General features: G+C 59.1%; 1 protein-coding gene across 9 annotated transcripts in view; it reads right to left on the bottom strand.

Annotated features, from left to right (window-relative positions):
- The window catches only part of XXYLT1 (xyloside xylosyltransferase 1), a 144,658-nt gene that overhangs the window by 58,532 nt on the left and 62,478 nt on the right, over positions 1–23,648 (bottom strand). For 7 of the 9 annotated variants that reach the window (XR_011995236.1, XM_072726591.1, XM_072726612.1 and 4 more), the window contains exon 3: positions 12,344–12,476. Coding sequence is in view for 8 of the 9 variants with exons in the window: in XM_072726591.1 (XP_072582692.1) it covers positions 12,344–12,476 (133 nt within the window). In the remaining variant the exon portion in view is untranslated. Of the gene's footprint in view, positions 1–8,766; positions 8,853–12,343; positions 12,477–23,648 lie in introns of all 9 variants that reach the window. The other 2 variants (XM_072726598.1, XM_072726608.1) reach the window with 1 other exon arrangement.

Raw genomic sequence — 23,648 nt, 5'->3', positions numbered from 1 at the left:
GGGGAGACGTGCACAGGCAGGAAGCACCTGTCCCCTGGGTCATGACCTGCGTGACCTCAGAGCAGTCAGCGCTGAGGAGCGGGGGGCACGGTGAGGACCACCGAGGCTCTGGGGAGCTCTCCCGAGATGGGGGCTTCTCACTGGGCCCTGCGGGAGGAGGACGGCGAAGGGAGGGTGGGGTGGGGGGAGAGCAGCCCGAGGCCACACATGTGGGTGCAGCCACCCGGGAGACGGCTGGACGGCCCGTATGGTGGAGACGGACGGCGCAGGGGCACAGGGGAGCCAGTGGGAGGAGGCAGAGGCGGGGCGCAGGCGGGCCGGCTGCAGAGAGCCCTGAGCGGGGCCCACGTGGCAAGTGGGCTTTGGAATTAGCAGGACGCCAGTGGCCGAGCGTGGGCGCTCACGGAGTCTGGGGGGCGTGAAGTCGTATCAGCGAATCTGGGGGCAGGCGCGGGGCGGCCATCCCTCGGCTGCGGAGTGATGCGGAGCACACCGCTGGGAGCCACCCAGACTGTCCGTCATGAGACGAAACTGGAAGCCAGGTGGACAGCCGGGCTGCGGAGCTTCGCGGGGCAGGGCCGGTGCGAGGGGGCACCAGGGCCCCGGTGTCAGAATGAAGGCGAGGAGGATGCAAGGTCCAGAGGTGCCTGCGCGTTCCGGTGGCCGCAGACGCCTCAGAGGGTGCCCGGCCCTGTGCTGCAGCAGGGTCAGCCCTCCAGGCCGTATACCCCTGGGGGAAGGCCCGAGACTCGTCCACGGAGACCACCAACGGGGACCCCCCAGCATCCTTCACAGCTGAGCCGCTGGCCACTGAGCCGGGCTGCGCAAGCCCAGACGCGTGAAGATGAGGGGCGAGGGCCACTCCCCAAAAGCGTCCCGAGCTCACATCAACTGCCCACGGCCTTCTCCATCTTTTAATGCCAAGGCCAGGCCGCAGGGGCAAATCCGCAGGATGGGCCTCAGTTTCCCTCCCCCTCCCAGAGGTGGGTTGTGCCGCCGTCACCCGCGGCTCCTGCTGATCTCTCCCAGGACCTTCGGGGGATCCTGCTCCGGACGTACCCGCGAGCCCATCTGGCGGGCACGGAGGGCATTTTCTGAGCCCTGCACCTCGGCCTGGGGAGGCCCGGCTGCCCCGCACGGGCCATCTGCTGGCTCTCGGCATGCACCAAAGCGCACGGTCGCCTTTCCGGTCAGGGGCTGACGGGGAGCAGCTCTGCCGAAGTGCTGACGTGCGGTTAACACGCAGTGAGAGGGGCGCTTGGGCGTTTCTGGGACCCGGCAAAAATCAATGGTGAAAACCAAGCGTTTACACTCCTGGGGGGCAGCTGCCTCGCCTCCACTTGTCTCCCCTGACTCCTGCATGCAATTATGGCCCAATCCCAGTGGTGAGCTCTCGAAGGCAGCAAATTAGTCTCTCCGTGGTGTTAGCACCACCCCGCAGAGGAGCCTGAGCTTCCATTCAACGCTGGGCCAAGGGACAGCTCGTGGGCTCACCTGGACCACGGGAGAGGTGGGGGCAGGCGTGGGAGGTGCACTCAGAGACACCGGGTGCTTTTCCTCTTCCCCCTGGGAGTCCAGGCAAAGGGCAAACGGCAGCCGCGGAATGACCCGATATCCCCTCCCGGGTTCCAGCACATGGCAGGTCCAGACCCGCTGCCCAGCTCAACTGCATCTCGGACCCTGGTACCTCGGCCTTCGTGGCCGCCTTGCCCTGCGCCCTCCCCCTTCCCCGCCCTTCCCCTCTTCCCTCCGTCTCTCCCTGCTCTGCCCCCGGAGCACCGGGTGGTCCAGGAGAGTGCTGCTTGACACTTGTCCCAGTGGAACCCCTACTGGCGTCCCCGGTCCACACCTGAAGGGTTGTAGCTTAAACAATAATTTATTGGTGAAATTAAACGGTCGCCCCACCTATGCTGTACTTCCCCCCAGAACCATTTCTCATGATGTTTATCTTTACTTACTATAGTCAGGCAGATCTAGAAAACAGAATCTTTTCTTTTTTTAAGATTTTAAAAAAAATTTTTTTTTTTAAATTTATTTATTCATGAGACACACAGAGACAGAGAGGCAGAGACGTAGGCAGAGGGAGAAGCAGGCTCCATGCAGGGAGCCCGATGCGGGACTCGATCCCAGGACCCTGAGATCATGCCCTGGGCTGAAGGCAGATGCTCAACCACTGAGCCACCAGGTGCCCCTCATGTTACAATTTTATACAAAACCACCACTCACCTTTACATGCTTTTGAATGTGATATGGCGAATGGACCGGAGACTGGGGCCCGTCCGGTCCGGTCTGGTCCGGTCTGGTCTGGGCAGGGGACTGGTGGGCACCTCCATGTGCGGCCCATCACATGCAGTCCGGATGCTGCATCTGGTCCACAAACCCCTCCCAGGTTTTGGCTGGACATCTCAGTGTCCTGGGGGCTCAGAGGCCCCAGAGACGGTCTCTACTCGCTGGCTCATCTGTAGGATGCCCTTGACCTTTGAGAGCAGCTGAAGGAAGGTGAGGTGTGAGGGGAGCGGTGACCTGAATGACCAAATCCACACTATAGTCTTTCCAAACCCCGATGATGTCTCGGCAGGAAGGAACAGGCAGAAAAAAACAGAGATGCTCTTCCCCCCGCTCTGGTTCCTCCTTCTAAAAAATGAGCCGACATTACGTCCCTACCTTGCTTAGACGCTACTTCCCAGACTCCCTCAAAGCTCAACACCAATGAACTACCCTCACGTGAGGAACGTGAACATCTTATTTGCTGCCCAGCCGAGTAGAACACTACGATGATGTCGCCCTCTTTAAACGGTTCCAAAGTCACGATTCTTGGGTCAAACCATATCAAACGGTCTGAGTCAGGGAAAGAGCTCCCCTTGCTTAGGGTCCGTGCAGATCCCAGGCTTCATGTTATGGAGGGCGGCAGTGATTCCCAACGGGGAACCCAGTAGAACCAGAGAAGCAGCCAAACGCACGGGTGCCTCACGCCACACTGACCGGAGGGAGGCCCCGGGAGCATCTCCCCGACCTCACATTTCTAGAAGCCTGTCGGGACCGGCCACCTCGTAATGAGTGCTCACCCACAGCAGCAACGACGTACCAAACGTCAGGGCAAATGATCCGCAGAAAGCAATTCTGGTTCCTAAAAAGCTTCCTCTTTTACAAATGATGATAGAAAATTCTTGAGGACAGACACACCCGGGAAGGCTGGGTCCCTGGAGCGGTGTTCCCACGGGCAGCTCCTTGCCGTGGGGCTGAGTTACCCAGCTCAGGCCTAGGAGGCCAAGTGTTCATTTCAAACTCAGCTCCAGTCTTAAAACTTGGTGTTTCTGCAACGGCTAGTTCTGCAGCGGACCTGGAGGCAGAGGGCCTGGAGGCTGCGTACCCATTTCCCGCTGCAGTGCGTACCCGAGGTGGCCCTGGAGTCACGGTGATCCCCTCCCCGCCCAGGAAGAGGCTTACAGAGGAGTCTTTTTTGCTGCCTGGATTGCAAATGAGACGTTTATTTGGCAAAAGAAACAAATTCTAGTAAGACCCTTTGGGGGGCTTCCGTGGGGAGCACCTGCCCGGGCCCATCTCCTGGTGGAGCGTCCCACCAACGGGGCCACAAACCTCCGACGGGCAGGGTTCAGTTTCTCTCTATTCCTTAGCCGGACGCTCGACAAAGGCCGACTGCGTGAGCGTTTCCTTGCGCACAGAGCCGGGTGCATCCTGGGAGCCTCCTGCAGGCTGTGCTCACACAGCAATCCCACCTCCCCTCCACAAATCCTTTCAGAAGGCGGACAGGGATTCGGAAGGCGGGACAGCGAGCCGGGGACGGCGTGTGCCCCAGTCGGGGTCGCGGCCCTGCAGCAGGCATCTCTGCCGTAACAGCACCGACTCGCCACTCAGTCGCCACGGACCTTCAGCGGCCCGACTGCCTGCATGTTGTGATCACTTTGAAAGCAGGGACCGTGTCTCCTCCCTCGGAGTTCCTCCAAGTTCACCCACACGATGAGCCCAGCAAAACTCGAGAATAACCCCGTGTCCCCTGGACTGTCTTGGAGAGGAAGCACAGGGAAGCACTGTGTGTAGGAAGGGTGGCGGGGGACTGCAGACCCTCCCCTGGCAGCGGCCGGCACAGCTCGGGGAAGCAGCTCTCCCTGAATCAACCAGTGCTCCTTCGTGGACTCAGCAGGCGTCTACTAGATGCCTGGGCCTTGGCCTGCACCCTGAGGAGAACGGGCAGCGTGCCCCCCCTCCCGCGTCCATTCTCCCTCCTCCATGAGACCTCTGCCCGGGTACCAGGCGACGGGTCTCTATGGGCTCAGCAGTGCCCCAGCACGGCTAACACGCAGGAGGAAACACACCGACCTGAGCTGTGCCTGCTGGGAAGGGAAGCCCTCCTGTGCCCGTCAGGACCCCCTACCCCCTGGGGCCAGCACAGCCCGCCCCCAGCAGCCTGCCCGCGGCCCGTGGCCCTCGGCGGGCGCTGGATGCCCACAGCCCCAGGCGCACAGCGGCAGACGGGCCACGGTTAACATTCCCAGGAACACAGTTCCATTCCGCGCTTCTGTAGACACCTTTTCCTTTTTATTTATTTATTTATTTATTTGGTAGATTTTATTTATTTATTCATGAGAGAGGCAGAGACACAGGCAGAGGGAGGAGCTGGCTCCACGCAGGGAGCCCGACGTGGGACTCGATCCTGCGACCTGGGGTCACGCCCTGGGCTAAAGGCGGCGCTAAACCACTGAGCCACCTGGGCTGCCCCCTGTTGGGTCTTTATTTTTCTTTAATTTTTTATAAAGATTTTACGTATTTATGAGAGAGAGAGAGAGAGAGAGAGAGAGAGAGAGAGAGAGAAGCAGGCTCCCTGCAGGGAGCCCAATGCAGGACTCGATCCCAGGACCCCGGGATCACGCCCTGAGCTGAAGGCAGACGCTCAACCACTGAGCCACCCAGGTGTTCCCTCTTTTCCCTTTTAAAACACATTTTCCGGGATCCCTGGGTGGTGCAGCGGTTTGGTGCCTGCCTTTGGCCCAGGGCGCGATCCTGGAGACCCGGGATCGGGTCCCACGTCGGGCTCCCGGTGCATGGAGCCTGCTTCTCCCTCTGCCTGTGTCTCTGCCTCTCTCTCACTGTATTCCTATCATAAATAAATAAAAAAAAATTAAAAAAAAAAAAAAAAAACACATTTTCCCAGTGGTGGGAGTAAAAACTGATCACCTCATAGTAGGTATTTTTATGTCGACTGCAGGGCAGGACTCTCCCTCCCCTCCTGTAATTCCTGGGGGGCCCCGTCACCGCCTCTGGACCACACGGGCGAAGCCTGCAGGGGCCCGGGGACTTGAGGAAACTCTCAGCCTCTTTCTCAGCCACTATGGCCTTTTTTCCGTTACTCAGATTGAACTCTAATAGAAACTGACAGGCTCAATTTTGATTAATTAAAAAAAAAAAGCAGAGGGCAGAATGACACGATGAATTCACACAACCCTCCTCAGCTCCAGACCAGGCGACAGCTAATAGGATGCTTTAAAAACAACAACAACAACAACAACAAACAAAACAAAACAAACAAAAAAAACAAATAATAGATGAGAGCTGACATTTACAGGTGCAGTGGTATGTACGGGCTGCGACGTGCTTCAAGACAACAGAGATCCAGAGGAGGGAGGAAGAGGAGAGGCGAGGAGTAGGGATGCAACCGGCCTGGCCACGGGCTGGGGATGCCTAAGCTCCATGAACACTCGTGCACCTAGCGAACTGCAGGAGTCTGTCTCCTTCTGCATATGTTTGAAGTTTTCCTGAATAAAACAATAATAATGATAATCCTATTGGGAGACCACCAACGCTTAATGCAGAAATACTGAGTTGGGTATAAGGGTGGCCAAGATACATTGGTAAGTGAACCAAAAAAAACATGCACAAGGGTATAAAGTATGAATCCACGTATGCGTGCACACGCACGTTGGTAAATTGGTGGAAAATTTCTGGGAAAATAAGAGTCCTCATATACTTCTTGAATCTTTAATGAAAATACATTACTTTCATATAATGAATTTTTAAAAATATTTTATTTATTTATTCATGAGAGACCCAGAGAGAGAGGCAGAGACACAGGCAGGGGGAGAAACAGGCTCCATGCAGGGAGCCCGACGTGGGACTTGATCCCGGGTCTCCAGGATCATGCCCTGGGCTGAAGGCGGTGCCAAACTGCTGGGCCACCAGGGCTGCCCTGAATTTTTTTTTTTTTATTTCAAGCAGTGCAGCAGGGCAAAGGACAGTAGGGTTCAAACAATGAAGTGAACGTCTTGGTGGAGCAGAAAGCTCGTTGGTGATGGGTGAGCAGGGCTGGGGCCCTGGGGGGCACCGGGGTGTGGACAGCAGCTGGGCCTCTGCAGGGCACTGACATACCTTGGCTGACACTGTGGGAAGCAGGAGGGGGTGCCGGCCCCCTTCCTTCCTCCCTGCTGGCTACCCCCACGCTGCCGTCTTCCACCTGCGCAGCTCCCCCTCTCCGAGCTCCTGGTTTCCCACGGACCAGACTGAGAGCTCCCTCCTTTATTGTGGACGGCTGATTCCTCCTTGTAACGCTGTCTTGCAAGTAGCCCACGCAGCTTCGGGTATACAGTGAGAGCATAAAACCTCCCTGCATAGACACTAAATTCACGGCGCTGATCTCAGGGGAGGGAGGGAGAGGGGGAAGGACGGTGCACAGCATCCAGCATCGACACCCCAGCCACCACCCCAGCCACCAGGGCAGGAAGTAAAGGATCGGCCCTCTTGTCCTCCAAAAAGGGCAGGAGGTTTATACGGCAGGGAGGTCCTACACACAGGCAGGGAGTTCAAGGGCCAAGACGCCACAATAGTGGCACTAATTCTGCCATCAGTCGCTCCTAGTTACACACGAGGGAACCACCCCAGGAGTTAAGGGACTTCCCTGGGGTCACAGCACTAAGGGGTTGAACCAGGACGAGACAATCGGCCACGACCAGTCGGGAGCGCCAGTCTCCACCAGGCACCCCGCACATGGCGGTTCCACGCTCCAGCCAACCCCACCGTGAGTGCTTGGGTCCCAACACGCCCCCGGCCATGCAGCGCCCGCCAAGTGGCACAGGTGGGGCCGTCCCGCACGTCCGTCTCCCAGCCCTGCGCTGAGTCCTCACTCGCTCCCGGCGGCCCTCAACGGGTCAAGGCTACACCTGCGGAAAGACTGGGCACTCCAGCCACCCGGAGAGGGGCCAGGCGGGCACAGACGCGACCGATAAAAACCGCGTTTTTAAAGAGCTGGAAGAGCAGACGCTATTACAATACCGGACGCAAAAGCGAATTCCTGCCCAGTGGTGTGTTATCAGCAGCTGACAGGACCAGCCTGCTGCTTCCACCTCATGGTGGGTTCGGGCTCAAACAGCACACAGCGGGCCCGCGGAGCCAACAGAGAAGGAGCCGGAAGCCAGCGGCTCCGCCAACAAGGCTCCCATTCAGCAGCTCCTCGGGTGGCCAGCTCCACCACGGGGAGGAGAGGCCGTGGTCCCAGCTCCAGGCTCGCTCACGCTCACGCCCACGCTCACGCTCCTCCAGGCTCAGCAGGAACCCCACGGCCCAAAGCCAGCGCCCTCCCCGCGGACCCAGATCACAAGCCGGCCTCTAGCTGCTGCAGAGCGGAGACCCTCAGACCTGGTGCTTCGCGGAAACGTTGAGAGCGGCCGCCTACCCCCCCGCACCCTGCACCCCGCTTTCCTTACAAGCTCCCGCTTCCATAAGGCTGTGCTCTTGCCCACTCGGGGATTTTGTAGAAAAGCCGGATCACTCCCTTCTACTAAACAGAGGTTTTAACTCTTGGGTAGGGGTAGAGCTACCAGGTTTAGCAAAACATGCAAACCAACAAAAAACAGGGTGTCCGTGGATTTAAATTCCATATAAACAGCAAATAACTGTTCTGTAGATGTATGTCCCCTGCAGTATTTGGAGGATACATACAAAAGGCAATTATTTGCTGTTTTTCTGAAATCCAACCTAAGTGAATGTCGTGTGCCTTAACTGACAACCCCGTATGGGGTTGAGCAGAAGTATCCAGTAGAACGAACCATCTCGAAAAGAAAACAAACAAGAGCTGGGAGGATTACGGGAGGAAAGTGAGCAAGTGCCCTCCACTGAGCGTCTCCCACGACCGCAGCTTTCCCGTTGCTTCATGTACGTTCCCTGGTAATTCTATGCTTCAGGTGTAGCTATCCCCACTTATACATTAAAAAATAAAACAAAACCGAGGCCTGGGAATCAAGTGACTTGATTCTTGCCTCACAAATCCACAGCTTCTGAGAACGGCCCAAATGGGATTTCTTCGGCATCAAGAAGGAATCTGCATCCTCCGGGATCCCTGGGTGGCGCAGCGGTTTGGCACCTGCCTTTGGCCCAGGGTGCGATCCTGGGGTCCCGGGATCAAGTCCCGCGTCGGGCTCCCGGTGCATGGAGCCTGCTTCTCCCTCTGCCTGGGTCTCTGCCCCTCTCTCTCTCTCTCTCTGTGACTATCATAAATAAAAATTAAAAAAAAAAAAAAGCTAAAAAAAAAGAAATCTGCATCTTCGGCATCTGCTCTGCCTGCGGATACATATTTATAGTGTCGCAGGCTCTGCATAAGGAGGGTCCTACAGTCCTACGTTCATAAGGAAGCAGATTCAAAACAGTATCCTGGACTGACGTGTGTGTAACATACAGCTGCCCGTTTGCAGAGAAAGCATCGGGCCCTTCTCCCCTTCGGCCATGTATCCCAGAGCGAACACGTCACCTACGAGGAGTTACCTGTCCGGCGGTCTAGTTCTCCGACAAAGAGGAAGAGAAAGGGCCAAGACAGGGCCGTTCCACCCGAAATGACCGTGGCTCCCAATCTGCAGACAAGAAAGGTCACGGGATGTTTGACTCAACAGAATCCTAACGGGGGGGGGGGGGGGGGGGGGGGCGGCGGGGGGGAACACCTGGCTGGCTCAGTTGGTTAAGTGTCCGTCTTTGGCAAACCAGGTTCCAAACCTGCTTCTCCCTCTCCTGCTCCCCCTGCTTGTGTGCTCAATCTCTCGCTTTGTCAAATACATAAAATTAAGAAAAAAGAAAAAAAAAAGAATACTAACAGGGACCCTAGAGAAAAAGGTGCCTCTACCACTAGCTCAGCATCCCACAGTCCATCACTTCCCAGGAAGCACAGTGAGTTTATTATTTATTTTTAAAGATTTTATTCATTTATTAGAGACGGAGAGGGGGAGGGGGGGCAGGGACACAGGCAGATGGAGAAGCAGGCTCCATGCAGGGAGCCCGACGAGGGACTCGATCCCAGGACCCAGGTTCACGCCCTGAGCTGAAGGCAGCGCTAACTGCCAAGCCACCCGGGGCTGCCCCGCACGGTGAGTTCCACGTGGGCGTGGAAGTGGGGGGGTGGGTTAAAAAAAAAAGCAAAGAAAGCTGTTTGTCAAACGAATAATGAGAACTACTTTTTCCTCCACCCCCCTCCAGCTGCTAACGTTCTTGGTGGCACACAATGGAGGGGAAACAACCATAAAAATGACTTAACGTGCGCCCTTTTGAAGTACAGTAACTGTCAGGCGAGGGCCTACAAACATAACACAGTCGAGGAGATCCGAGATTTATTTCTGCTCAGTGAACTTCCAGAGCAAGATGCACTCAGTGCGTCAGTCAAGTTTTTGCTCCTGTGCTGTTGTTTCGTTTCCGGATTTTCCTTTCTTTTCATAGAGGCTAGCAGATGTTGCTTATGATAAAGACCCTGCCCGCCTCCCACTCGGCCACTTAGGGAGACCACGTGGTTGCGGGAACTCCCACTGGTTCCCGGTTCCTCAAGGACCGCAGGGGGTGGGCAGTGGGCAGACGCAGGCCGGGACGCCCCTCTGGCGGTGATGGCCAGGTCAGAGGCGTGGGGCCGCGGCGGCCGCTCCAGAGAAGGGCCCGGCTCCGTCTCCTCGCTACCCGTCCACACCCCGGGTCTCCTCCCACCCCTTCCCCACAAGCACCCGTACCCGGCCACAGGCTCCAAAGACGCACACAACCAACACTTTTTCTTTGGGGCCACTGGAGTCTCCAGTTTTCTAGCGGAAAACAGCAAAAATTCCACAAAAACCCACAGTCCACTCCCTGTCTGACCCACGGGCACCAAACCCTTCCCAGCCCCAGCCCAAGATGGCAAAGGCTCAGAGGCAGTTGGGCCGAGCCTGTAGGGCGCACGTCTGTGCGGCGCGGTCATTTGCAGACTTAACTACTAAAGGCTTTATAAGCACTTCGGGGGGGGGGGGGGGAGTGCGTAAAGGGGAGTTTGTTTCTGCTGATCCTGAGCGCATGAGCCCTACAAACAGGCCAGACTCTTCCAGCAGCTGCAGGGGCCTCGGTTTTCTCACTGGACGTCATGATAATTAAAGACTGAAGGCGAGAAAAATTCAATTTCATTTTGGATCTAAAAATCTTTCAGAGATTTCTTTTGAGAAGTCCAGACAATTAAGCTGATTTAAGTTTCACTGTTGGTAAAATCCTAGATCTACAAAAACATGAATTCTGGCCAACTCTATTTAAATGGGATCACGTCTTCTCCACTTATATTAGATGGGAAGGTTCCAAGCCAGGGCTTTAAGGCGCCACTGCTCTGCCTGCATTTAACCATGGGCCTGGTGTGAGTATCCCGGGGACCCTGGCCCTTAGGGTCCTTAGTGGCGAGGGGTCCACCAGCAGACACGCAGCCTCAGGACACAGGACAGACAACGAGGAGACGGCGGGTCAGGAGGGTGGCGTCACGGTGCCAGAGCAGGTGGATGGAGGGCTTGCAGCACACCTGCTCCCATCCTCACGTGGGAGGAGCCCAGGCCCCGAGCGCAGAGCGCAGGGCCGGCCCGTAGGACTCTGGGCTCTCAGCTCGGTGCTCCCTCCATCGGCCTCCAGGTGTGAAGCCAAGAACCCCGAGCGTAAGATCCACCTTGTATCAAGGTGAGGGAATGAGGCCCGGAGGCCACTACGAGCTCAAGTGGCAGATGTGTGCCCGAAGCCCCCTCCTGTTCCCGGCAGAGTGTGAGGCTCCGCTGTGTAGGGGCGGCAGCCTGGGGAGCGTGATGTAAGGCTGAACAGCCCATGAGGCCCGGAGTTATCAGGCCACTCAGAGGCCTTGCAGGAATTTCCTGTTATGTGATCTGCGTCTTGCAAATAGTCACAAGCAAGCGAGCTGTCACTCCTCCCCGCTCTCTTAGGGGAAGTGCAGGCTCCTGGGTCACTCGTCTCCAAAGACGGCCCGGCTCCAGGAACGTCTGCGGGGAGCTGGCAGGAGGCTCTGCTTTGAGAACAAAGAGGGCAGCGCTGCTGCGTGGGCTCTGGCTCCGCCGGAGGAGGATCCTCGGGGACGTGGAGCTCTCTGGACCCAGAACCACGGGTCTAGTTTTTAACAAGGGCTTGTAGGGACTTCTGCTTTTCCTTTCTCTTGTTGCAGCTGTAAGACCTGCAGTGCACGCAGGAGAGCGTGTGCAACTGTGTGCACGGCCCCCAGGTGGAGAACTAACGACACTGAGGCGCCCCGGAGGCGACGTGTACCCGAGTCCTGCCCCCTCCCTGCCCTCACCCCGCAGAGGAGCGCCGTGCCGGCACGGGGCCCATGGCTGCCACGTGGTGTGCACCTAAGGGCCACGTTTAGCTGTGTCTGGCAGGGCGTGAGGCTGCCCCTGGCTTGTGTTTGCGTTTGTACGGCACCCGGCTGGACGAACGTATTTTATGGGCCCGTCCTCTTAGCTACGGACATTCAAGTCATTCTCAGTTGTTGCCTACAGCGCACGACGCTGCAGCGGATGCCCCCGAGCACGTCTCCCGGCTCTCAGGCGCCGGGGATCCTTGGGCACGCTCGCCAGGCCGCGAAGCGCTGGGTCGTGCACGATGCGTTCTTCTCTGCGACCAGGCATGGAAGAGCTGCGCGGCTTTCCCTCCTTCTGAGACAGAACCCGCTCTGCTCGCACGGGGTGGGGGGTGGGGGGGGGGTGACCGGTGACTGAGGCAGGACACCTGGCTCCTCGTCGGCCCGGCAAGTCAGAGCTCCAGCCTGACACGGCCTTTACCAGGGAAAGCCAGAGATCTCAAAACTGAGCTTAACCAGCGTCAACAACCCAAACAGCCCGGCTTTCTACAGGAAAAGTCTTACAAATTCCCCCAAGAGGACAAGGCAGCCTCGGCTGCGGGGGCCACCTGCCCGCACCAGTGTCTACAGCAAGTACAGGTGAGTCCGCTCACTCACAGGTTTAAGCGAACTCCGCCTACCAATAAATCCCGCTTCGTCGTGGGCAGCAGGACGCGGGAGGCAAGGGGGGTGGGGGGTGGGAGGCCAGCCTCGGCCCTCACGGCGGCCACATACCTGTACACCGGCTGCATCTCTCTCGCTATGCCGATGACGGCGCCCGGCAGGAAACTGTCGAACTCCTCAAACAATTCCCGGATGTTGGTCTTGTACTTCAGGTCTAGGTCCAGCTGAATTATCCGCAGGATCTCTGGAGGAAAGATAAAGAAAATGAGACCCAGACACATGTCCTGGGAGGCTCCACCACGGGCAGAAAATGAGGGAAGGCTGCAGAAACAGGTACGGGATCGCTCCCGCTGTCACCACAAGACGCACAGTTGTCACTGGACACCAAGGCCCGTCATCCGCCAGCGACCCACCCCGCTCCAAGTGTCCGTAAACAACTGCCCACCTTTCCTTCCACCGGCAGACAGGCCTTGGGTTCCTGACCCGGTGGCCCCATGCTCCGCGTCAGGCCCACTGTCCGCACGATACGCTCCGGGGCCGCCCCACGGAAAACCCGAGGCACATGGGGCTCCTCCTTGGGGCACAGGCGACCCCACAGGACAGAGGGCCGGCAACCCCCCACTCAGACATTCTCCAGCCTCCATGTGCGTGTAGCCTGGATGCCACCAGGGCAGCTGAGAGGCCCCGGACACGGCTAGGCCCCCATCCCACAACGGAGAGCCGGCGTGGCTCTAACCAGACAGACAGAGCCTCAGCATCACCCGTTTGCCCCTGTCACCTGCAGACTCAGGGCGAGGAGGGAGGGGGAGGCACTGGCTCCGTCCGTCCCCTGCAAGCCTGACTCCGCTCTGGAGTGGCAGTGCCGGGGCCCAGCTGCCCGGGGCGTCCCCCACCAGCAGTGACACACGGCTGCCTGGATGCAAGGAGACAGGCCCTAGTGCAGACGTGAAGAGGGAGGGGCTCCGGGGGCTCCAGGGAGGGGGCGCTCAGGGTCAAATGATGCCGGAGACCAAGGAGGGGGCCCAAGGTGGGGATCGGGACACGAGGGTGCAAGGTCCAGCTCTGTTGCTGCTGAGCTCTGTGACCCTGGGAGAACGGCTCCTCCAAACCGTAGCTGCCTCATTTGTCAAAGTGGGGGGTGATACGATGGGCCTCCGGGGCCCCACGTCGGGCAGATGACAGGACAGGCGGGCAGCAGGGCCCCGCGGGAATCCAGGGTTTGGAGAGCAGGGGCGTCACTGATGCTGGAGGTAGTCAAGGGAGGCTTCCTGGAGGAGGAAGACTATGGGCAGGGACAGACAGATGAGGCCAGAGACCACCACCGGCCCCCGACGTGAGGCTCCGGCCGTGTCCTGAGAGGACAGCTGCCCACGGAGGCCCTGTGAGGACGGGGACCGTGTCTGTGGCACCTCGGCCTCCACCCACTCATACGCAGGCTTGGCAGTCGGTCAACGCGCGGGAATGTGTGTGGAATTCGGCAGGCTCCCTCTCAATGAGCTTAGAAGAAATCACAGCTTATGATTCCAGAAACTCTGATTCATCTGCTCTTGTTCTCTTTTCCTCTGTGGCACAGCTGACGTCTGACCTGAGTGTTTTGAAAATAATCAGTGACGCTTGGTGAGAACGCGGCACCCAGGCCAGGGGAAAGGGTGGGGGTGCCAGACGCAGGCTTCCCGGGCCCCGCGGGAAGGGGCTGCAGGAGGTGGGCCGCCCACCGCGTGGACCCTGCGGCCTGCCTGCACCCCCCCACCCTGCCCAGTAAAGCCGCCGCTCTCCCTCACCAAGCACAGCACCCAGCACCTCACCGAGGAGCCAGGGAGGTGAGGCCTCGGGACCTGGGGGCCGGGGGCCCCTGCGGTGGCTCGGCTGTCCCCCGAAAGCTGCCCTACGCCAGCAGTGCAGGACGGGGGCAGCTCACAGGGCAGGGCCTCGGGCCCCTGCTGCTCTCAGAGGCGACCCTGCGAGGACCACCCACACCATGTCCCAGGAGACGATGTCGGAACGAGAGTCCTAGCGCTCGAGAGGTCATGGTGGGGAGGCCCCGTGGCACACGCACCGCCTGCAGCCGCCGTTTTCCTCCCAGTTGCTCTGGTGCGGGGCGGAGCAGAGCTCCAATGAGACAGGGCCGGGGGCACCGCCATCCCGTCGTCCCGGGGTGAGGAACCCCATCATCGCAGGTTCTGTCCGTGAAGGGGGTGGAGGGAACAAAGGCCAAGAGAGGGGAGGCCTCAAGGAGGGACCGACGGGGCTATGGGAGGAGGGGAAGGTCATCATCCTGGCCCCGGGGGGACACCGTCGATGGCAGCAACGACAGCCGCGGGGCAGCACCCTCTGTGAGTGGGAGAGCCCGGCACGCACGGGCACCAGTTCAGTTCTCATTAACCACCTGAGATGCGGAGTTATTCCGACGTCCAGATGAAGAAACAGGCTTAGAGGAGTCAAATAGCCCGAGGCGAGGCCCTGTGATAAATCAGAGCTGAGGCTGGGACCTGAACCTGGGTCAGCTCCGCCTGAAAGCCCAGCACATCGTGTCTGGAGGCCCAGCATCCGCTCCGAGCAGAGAGAAGCTCCAGGGACACGGGTCCGGCTCCCCAGGGACGCGGGTCCGGCTGCCCTGCCGCCTGCGCAGGCCCGCACAGCAGTGCCCAGGACCTTGACACACGGCAGAGCGACAAGCTGGCCACAGTGTGAGACTTAAGGCCGTCCCCCACGCGCAGTTCCGGGGACGCATAGAGACTCCGGGTGATGGGGAGGCCCGTCGTCAGCCTCCCTTGAGAGCCTGCCGTGTGCCACGCGCACTCCCCGGGCTCTGAGGTCACAGGAGTCCGACCTGCTGTACAAGGAGCAGCCCGAAGGCCTGGACGGGCCCTGCCCCGTGGCCCACGTGCCCCCCACCACGGGAGCGCTCCTCGAGGACGGGGACGCGCAGGAGGGCAGAGCGCAGGCACGGCTCCTGCAGAGGCCAGTCCCTTCCTCTGCGTGGAGCCCTGGCCTCGCCATAAGAAGCCCATCGGTCAGTCTGAGCACCGCCCTGCCCCTTGGGGACTGGCCGGGAGCGAAGCTGGCCACGCGGGAATCCGGAGCCTTTTACCGTTTCACGACTCCCCACTTATGAAGTGGCTGCTTGTGCTACGAGTCGCTGCTGCTTCAAGACGGACTCCACGGAATGAGTGAACTGGAAGGAGAAAGACAGCGGCTGCCTCGAACAGACGTCTTCACGGCGGAGGGAGGGCCGGGCCCGGGGACACGCCTTCCGCTCTGAGAGCCCGACCTGTCCAGACGCTTACTCTGCTCTGTGACCGTGAAGACGCCAGGCTGCGACGGTCGCCCGGGAGAGAGGGACATGCTTACGAGGAAGGCTGGAACGGCGTAGGGCGAGATTCCCCTAAAGGGCCCTGTTCCTCCGGCCCCTGGCTCTCCGTGGACTACGGGGCAGGGGCGGGGGCGGCTCCCCCGAGGAGGAGACAAGGTTGGTGCGTGGCAGGGAGAGCACAGGGAGGGCCCAGGAGGGGGCCAGTCGGAGGCAGCTGTAACGACAGCCCTTAGGACCACGGAGATTGAAAGAACAGATGACCCCAAAGCAAAGAGGAGATGAAATCCCTAAAGCATGGGGAAGAACGTCTCAGAAAAAGGAGTAGACGTCTACAAAACTCAAAGCAGCGGCCGGCATCCAGGCTACGTGAGCGTCTGCTGTGTCAGGATCCCAAGAGAAAATGGTAAGATTAAAAAAAAAAAAAAAGACAAAGAGGACAGAATAATCTAGGATAACAGACCTGAAGGAAGAGCCGACCTACCCATTACACAGACGGGGAAACTGAGGTCCAAAGAAGCCGCGGGACTTGCCAGGGCTCGCAGTGTTGAGCTAAGTGGCAGAGCTGGTCCCAGAACTCGGGTCTCCCGACCAGCCGGCCGATGCTCTCAGGTCAGTCGGTGCCCCCCTTCCGCTACCCACGCCCACCGGGGGCCATGAACTCTAGAGCAGGAAACGCTGTGGCCCAAAGGGCTGTGCACAAGGCTCGCCCGTCGCTCATGGGGGATCCACATCTCACACCGTGAAAACGTGAACCTGAAGACGAGCGGGAGTAGCTCAAGAAGAAAGAGGCCCCCGCGACCACGTCCTGGGTGGGCGGCTGTTGGGAAACGGCCATCCGCATCCTCGCATCAGCATCAGGCAGGGACGCCAGGAATGAACAGGACCAAGGACTCTTCCCACTCCTCTGACAACGCACCCTGAGCCGTACGACGTCCCCAGGGAGGCAGGAGCCAGCAGCCCGGTGCCTGCGGCGACAAGCGCGGCACCAGGGGTGAGACTGGGTCCCCCTTCCCCGCCCCGCCGCCCGGCCCCCTCCTGTTCCAGGTGGACCTGAGGACGTGGGTGCCGCTACGTCCATCGGCCGGTGACGGGCCTTCCAACTGGGCCCTCGAGCCTATCGACCGCGCGGCAGGGGTGGCAGGAAGCCTGCCGTGCGTTGGGGCGCGGAGGCATCTGGGGAACACCGTCGCACTGGCCATCGTCCCGGGAGGAGTGTGGCCACCGCCGGCCCGGCCCCTCGGTGGACACAGGCAGCGTCACCTCGTGGGGCAGCCCTCAGAGCCTCAAATGCTGCTTCCCGCGTGGCACGGCGGCCTGGCAAGACCTCGGCAGGCTGAAGCAGAAGACCTGCTGCGTCCCAGGACAGACCCCTCGACCCCAGGGCCGGTAAACGTGCGACCGTAGGACGGGAGTCACTGATGTGGGCCGACCCCACGTGGGGAGGGATGCCAAGGACCTCGGCGGGCTGCTTGGCGGGAGACGCGGCCACCCAGAGGGCGGAGCCAAAGACGGTGGTGGGTACGGCCTAGGGAGGCCTAGGGAGGCGCCACCCGCTCGGCTCACCCTCCCGGGCTCCAGTTTCAGGCTAACCACTCGGTGCCACTTGTTTCTAACAAGTTGCGAAAGGAAAGACGAGCCTCCAAGTGCGCGAGGAGTTCCCGGGGTTCGGGAGGGTTCGAAGCGCCGGGCCACACAGCCCACGCCTCACCCCGGCCATCGCCACAGGCAACGCGCACAGCCTCAGGGCGGCGGGGACTTGGCACGTCAACGCTCCCCGTGGAAGGGCCCCGATGGCTCCTCGCCGGCCTCCCAGGCACAGTCGCAAGGCGGGTCATCTGACCACGATGGAGTTACAACCCAGAGGGAGGAGCTGGTGACAGCCGCGAGCGAGCAGAGCGGGGAGCAGCTTCCCTTCCTCGCCCCTCCCTTCTCCCGTCCCCGGAGACTATCCCTCGCGGACGCGCCTTCCACACCGGACAGACGGGGAAAGGACGGGCACGCACACGAGCCCGGGCCGGCACACAGGCTCACGTGGGCGCCTTCTTTCCCCTTCCGTCTCGCAGGAGCGTCAGCTGCCCGGGGACAGACGTTTACGGCCCCTAGGACACCAGGCCCAGCTGTCGGTGACTGCGGGAGGGCGGGGGAGAAGGGGACGCCGTGACAGTCCCAGGACCGGGGGGCGTCAGGGTGCTGGGGCCGGGCAGCCGCCTGGGAAGGAAGCTCCACGTCTCCCCGGCCGCCCGGGGACGGCACTGCCGCCTTCTCGCCCTCCGCGGCCTCGTACTTGCAGTCCGGGCCGCCCCGGCTTGCGGAGCCCAGGGCAACGGGGAACGGGCCCCCGTGCAGGACGGGCCCGAGGGACAGGCCCAGCCGCAGCGGCCGGACTCCTGCTGCCCGGGGTCTAGGTGTGCGATGGACGCCTGCCGCCACCACGCAGACCTCAGCGGTGCCCCGACGGCGCCCGCACAAGGCCCAGCTGCAGGACAGCTGGCTACCCTGGGGGACGGCTGCCACCAAGGGTCACGGTGGACCCCGGGGCCCAGGCCTGGGACAGACTCCTGGGGCTCCCCCCCGCCTGCTCCGGTGCCTCCCGGGGAGCAGACACGGGAGGTTTGTGGGCCAGGCCCAGGACGGGCGCTTTACACCTGCTGACCTGGCCCACGAGCCCCTTCCCCGCCCACGGCCCCCTGGCCCCCTGGCCGCCGCACATCAGCAGCCCGCCCCGCCTCTGAGGGTGGATCCGGGGTCCCTGAGAATGATTCATATAACCTGTTAGCAGCCCTGGCGAAAGGTTTGGGGGCCCAGGCTCCGAAATTAATGACCACGGTCAGCTTTACGTGTTAGCCGGACAACAGATTCTTTCTCCAGCCTTCCTCGCCCCCTCTCAAAATTAAGCGTAGAAAACGGAGTGTGAGCTATGGCCTGGCCCTCACATTCTTTATGACCATCGGCTCCCGTTTTGTGGACAAGGCAAGACAAATTATTATGAAACGACAGGTTTTTTTTTTTTGGCTTCTGCAGCAGCGTAAACATGGGTTTCTTCCCTCGCCCTCCTGCCTTCGGTGACTGGTTATATGAATCATATCTTTCAGTATAGGACACAATCTATTTCCAACTTGGCTGAAAAACTTTAGGGACGTGTATAATGTACAACACACGCAGCACCGGGTCTCCATTGTCCTCTCATCTCTCTTGCCAGCATGAAATTATAGCTCATGCACTTCTTTATGAGTCTCAATCTGCAGAGGAAACTGGGTTTTAGGTCTGGAAGTCAGAACCGCCCCCCCCCCCCCGCCCCTTCTCTCATTTCCATGGCAGAGATGCCCGCGCCCCCGCTGGCCTCTCTGCAGCGTGGCTCCCGGGGGGTCTGCTGGAGACTTTACTTTGATCTGCAAAAGCTTGAGCCCTGCTTCCTCCTGGGGCACGACCACATCCTGACTCGGGCCTGGTCTGCTCTCCACCTGCGGGCGTCCTTCACAGACCCGCGGGATGGCAGCTGGAGAGCCGTCCTCCGTCCTCCCGGCGCAGAATTCACAGGTGTCTCCTGAGAGCAGCGATTCGGTTACTGCTGGTCCGCCCAAACGGTCAGAGGATCAACTTTCCAAGTTGCTCGCTCTGAGGTTCTTTATTGGAGCTGCGGGGGCCCCGGGCTCCGGTTTCTAATCTCCCCTGCCCTCGCCTTAACCTCCCCCAACCACCCTCTCCCTCTTTCCCGGCATTTGAGCCCAGGCCGTATCTGTGGATCCGAGTACAATGAGGAAAACTGACGAAGGTTCTGTTCCGCCGCCTGCCGCCCCTACCCCCGTGCCCCGCTGGCGAGCACTCGTGCCCGGCCCTGCCGGCCCGTCAGGGCCCATCCGCTGCAGCCCTACCCCCCGTGCTTTGCTCAAATGACGACGGCAACCAGAGGGCTGACAGCACGTGGCAATGTTCACAGTGCATTTCCCACTCACAGAACTTCGTCATGCTTTTACCTCGTTGAAACCTTGCAACGACCCTGGGGGCAGGTGCATGCGTGTGGGTTGGGTCCAGTTGCTCTAAGGGAAGATGGAAAGCAACTGGCTTGAATAACACGTAAGGGCAAAGCTAAGCCGTCCAGGGACGGCAAGGCTGCTTGGTACAGCTACCAAGGTCCCGACACCCTCTGCCCCTCCGCTCTCTTCTCCCAGATCTGGTTTCCATTCTCAAGGTCACTGCATGGCGCAGGACGGCTACCGGGATCCGGTCAATTTGGCTGCATCCCAGGCAACAAGGGGAAAGAAGGGAAAAGGTCCCCTGCCCCCTGCACTAAGGCAGATCCTTGAAACACCCGTCCTGGAGGCTCCGGATTTAGTCACATGGCCACACCTAGCTGCAAGGGAAGCTGCGAAATTAATCCTTCTACCGCCACAGTGCTGCTCCCAAACGCTGGCACCAGCAACTGTCCCCACTGGACCCACGAGGAGACCGAGGCCCAAAGGACGAAGCTTAGCCCAGGTCACACAGGACCCCGTGCATGCCACCCGACCCACGTCCACACACCCCTCCCTCGTTCACCAAGTCCCCTTGCTGCAGCGGAGCCGCAGGTGTGCTCCCGCCAGCACCCGTCTGCTCGGCCCTCACCGGTTCCCTACTGGCCCACCCCGAAGGACGCCTGCCCTCCATCTGGCCTCACACTTCACTTCCAGCCTGGCTCTCCACCCTGTGCCCCAACGTGTGTCTCTTAGAATCCAGACACGGTCACTAGGAAGGTGAACCAGGCCAGAGATGGCCAGACCCCACAGACAGCCAGAAACACCTTTCTGAGACTTATTATGCGAAGAACTACCCGTTCCCTTACCTTTTGCAGCACGAGAGAGAAAAAAAAAATAGGGTTTTCTACGGTTTTCGTGTTTTCAGGAGCGGCCCCTGTGGCCCTGTGACAGCTTACAGACGGACCTGGCCAACGGGCAAACAGCTCTTCGGGTTCCCGGTCTCCTGAGCCAGGCCTCTTGCCAAAACATCATGTTATTTTATTGATTCTTATGCTCCATTAAAAAAAAAAAAGTAAACTCTCTATCATCACCTATAAAATGAGGTTCCAAAGGCCAGATACTGAGTGAGGTAGTTTATGTGTTTTACCTCGTTTAATCCTTACGTGTAGGGTTTATTGTCCTCATTTTATAGGTTCCCCCACCAAGACCATCTGCGTTCCCATGCTCCCATCCTGGCTCGCCCAGGTGAAGGGAGCCCCCCGGGAGCCCGGGGCTGCTGGGTACTAAGAGTTGCCCAAGAACAGGGAGAGGTCCCAAGACTTCACTCTAACTTCCATTTAAAACACAAATCTGCCTTCCTGTGGGGCAGGGGCGCTCAAGAAACCCTCCTTCTAGCTTGTTCCCATCCCAGACCTTATGATGGAAAAGATTCTATCTACCGGACTGCACCTAAGCACTAATTAATCCATTTCCCTGTTTTAATTAAATTTTAATTTCATTTAATTAGTCCGTATTTTTTAATTAAGTAAAATTTAAGTTTTTTTGTTCTAATTTTTAATCGAAGACATGAAACGTAATGACAAACTGACATAATTGCGGATGACAGCGAAAAAAACGGAAACGAAACACAAAAAGAATTCAGGCTCTAAAACATTTCCGTGTGGGATCCCTGGGTGGTGCAGGGGTTTGGCGCCTGCCTTTGGCCCAGGGCGCGATCCTGGAGACCCGGGATCGAATCCCACGTCCGGCTCCCTGCATGGAGCCTGCTTCTCCCTCTGCCTGTGTCTCTGCCTCTCTCTCTCTCTCTCTGTGTGACTATCATAAATAAATAAAAATTAAAAAAAAAACTAAAATTAAAATTAAAATTAAAATAAAATAAAATAAAATAAAATAAAATATTTCCGTGTGTGTTTCCTAAGAAACAAGGCCACCCTCATGATGACAGTACAACCCCCCAGGACCAGAAAAATCAACATTATACATCGCTGCCACTTAAGCCCCACTCGAAATCTGTCAATTGTCCAAAAACAAAAGGAAGATTTGTGGTTGGTCCAGGATGATGTACAGTTGTCACGTCTCTTCCACCGTCTTTCCTCATTTTCTGTGGCCATTTGAGGAGCAGAGGCCAATTATTTGGTAAAATCCCCCTCGACGGGCATCTGTCTGATGTTTTCTCGGGATGGGATTCAGGTTTTGCATCTCTGCCAAGAAGAGCTCAGAAGCAATGCTGTGTTCTTGCTGGATCACAGCCCGGGGGCAGAGCATGTCAGTCTACCCCGTTATGGATGATGCTAACTCGGATCACGGTAAAGTTACCGTCGGGAACTGTGACAATGGCATTATGTGGGGAAACATTTCGAGACCAGGAAAAATACCTTCTTGTGGAACAAATTCTTGCCTGCTCTGGTTTAGCACCCACTCCTTAACGCTTCTCATCCGAATAAATTATTACTGTAACGGTTATCGCCAAATGGTGATTTTCCAAGGCCTTCATTCCCTCTGTGTTTATGTTTTTTAATATATATATTTTTAATTTATTCATTCACAGAGAGAGAGAGAGGCAGAGACCTAGGCAGAGGGAGAAGCAGGCTCCATGCAGGGAGCCCGACGTGGGACTCGATCCCGGGTCTCCAGGATCACGCCCCGGGTTGCAGGCGGCGCTAACCGCTGAGCCACCCGGGCTGCCCTCCCTCTGTTTATTAACTGGCATTCTACTGCAAGGAAGAACCTCTGGCACCCCCACTCACGGCAGGTCGTGCCAAGCAACTTCTTCCCCGGCTGGAAGGCGGGCTCTGGTGCCACCTGCCGTGGGGGTGCTAGACAACGGCCCTCCTGAGAAACCTCCAGCAGTACCCGGCTAGGGGGCCCCTGCGCATCCCACAAAAGTAAGTGAAGAGAGAAATGAGCATCACGGAGAGTTTCAGAAGGGAACACCCCCCACACCTCCCCCCCCCCCCGCACCCCGGCTTTCCCCTATTTCGTAAGACAAGCAATGCCTGGACTCCGCCCTATTTAGTGAAGTGCGGCTTGAGGAACTTTAAGGCAAGTGTGAGTAGACAGGGCACGGGGGCCGAGGCCGGGCTCCTGGGTCTGACTCTGCCCCTAAGTCCAGCCTCGGGCAAGCCGCCCCCCATCCGGGCACCAGTTCCCCCGGACGGTAAAGACAGAGGGGTTAGGACAGACGCCTTCCAAGACCCGCCCCCCCGCCACCCATGACTCTGAGCGGAGGCGGCTCCTCTCCCTCGCTCAGGACCCAGCAGCTCGTGCTCATAAGAGCACAAGGCCCGGAAGCTAGGCCTTGCCCTGTTGGCTTCAGCCACGCCGGGCCAAGTGAGCCAGAGTCCCCTGGGTGGGCCAGGTATGTGACAGTGGGGAAGAGGGTCAGAAACGGACGACGTCGTGCCGAGCCTCGGAAGTTGCAGGCCCAGGAGCGCTTTCCTGATGTATTTGCTGTGCAGCCGCTGCCGCTGCTGTCGCCGGTGTTGTCCATGGCGACAGACAGTGCATATGGAACTGACGGTGATTCAGCCCCTCCTATGTGCCGCGCTGCAATGCTTTTAAATCTCCCGGTTTCCGTTTAACAAACGTGGAAATCAAAGGTTTATAGTAGCCGAGGGCTTGCCCGAGGTCACGAAGCTAATGGGCCACAGAGCAGGGCTGCACGGCAGGCCTCAGTGGCGCTCGGGTCCGAGCCCCTCTGTGTCCATGCGCTCCTCTGAATAGGTTTACTGCGAAGTCTGTCCGCACTCATGCCGGGTTGTCTGTGGCCGACGACAGACCCCCGAGCGCTGGCGTCATCACACAGCGTGTGCTCACCCCTCACGGATCTGCGGGTCAACTGCGCTTCCCAGCAGGGCGGCTCCCACATGGGCCTCTCCTATGGGGGCAGTGAAAGGGCGGCTAAGGCTGCATTCGGCCAAAGGCTCAGCCAGGCTGAGGTAATAAGGCTGCCGCGGACGGCCCCGGGGCGGAGAGCGTACCCGAACCCCACTCAGGGGCCCCTCTGATGACGGCAGCCCGGCCTGGGATCCCCGGAATGGAGTATGGAGAAAGCAGGGAAGCGGGCAGGAGGTCCCCGGGCGGCCCCGGCTTCCCGGACGCAGGCGGGCAGTGCCCAGCCCCGTCCCGGCTCTCCCGGCAAGGCCACCCG

Source organism: Vulpes vulpes, chromosome 1, assembly GCF_048418805.1.
Source record: "Vulpes vulpes isolate BD-2025 chromosome 1, VulVul3, whole genome shotgun sequence".
Taxonomy (NCBI): Eukaryota; Metazoa; Chordata; class Mammalia; order Carnivora; family Canidae; genus Vulpes; species Vulpes vulpes.
This window is presented reverse-complemented; position numbering and strand designations above follow the sequence as displayed.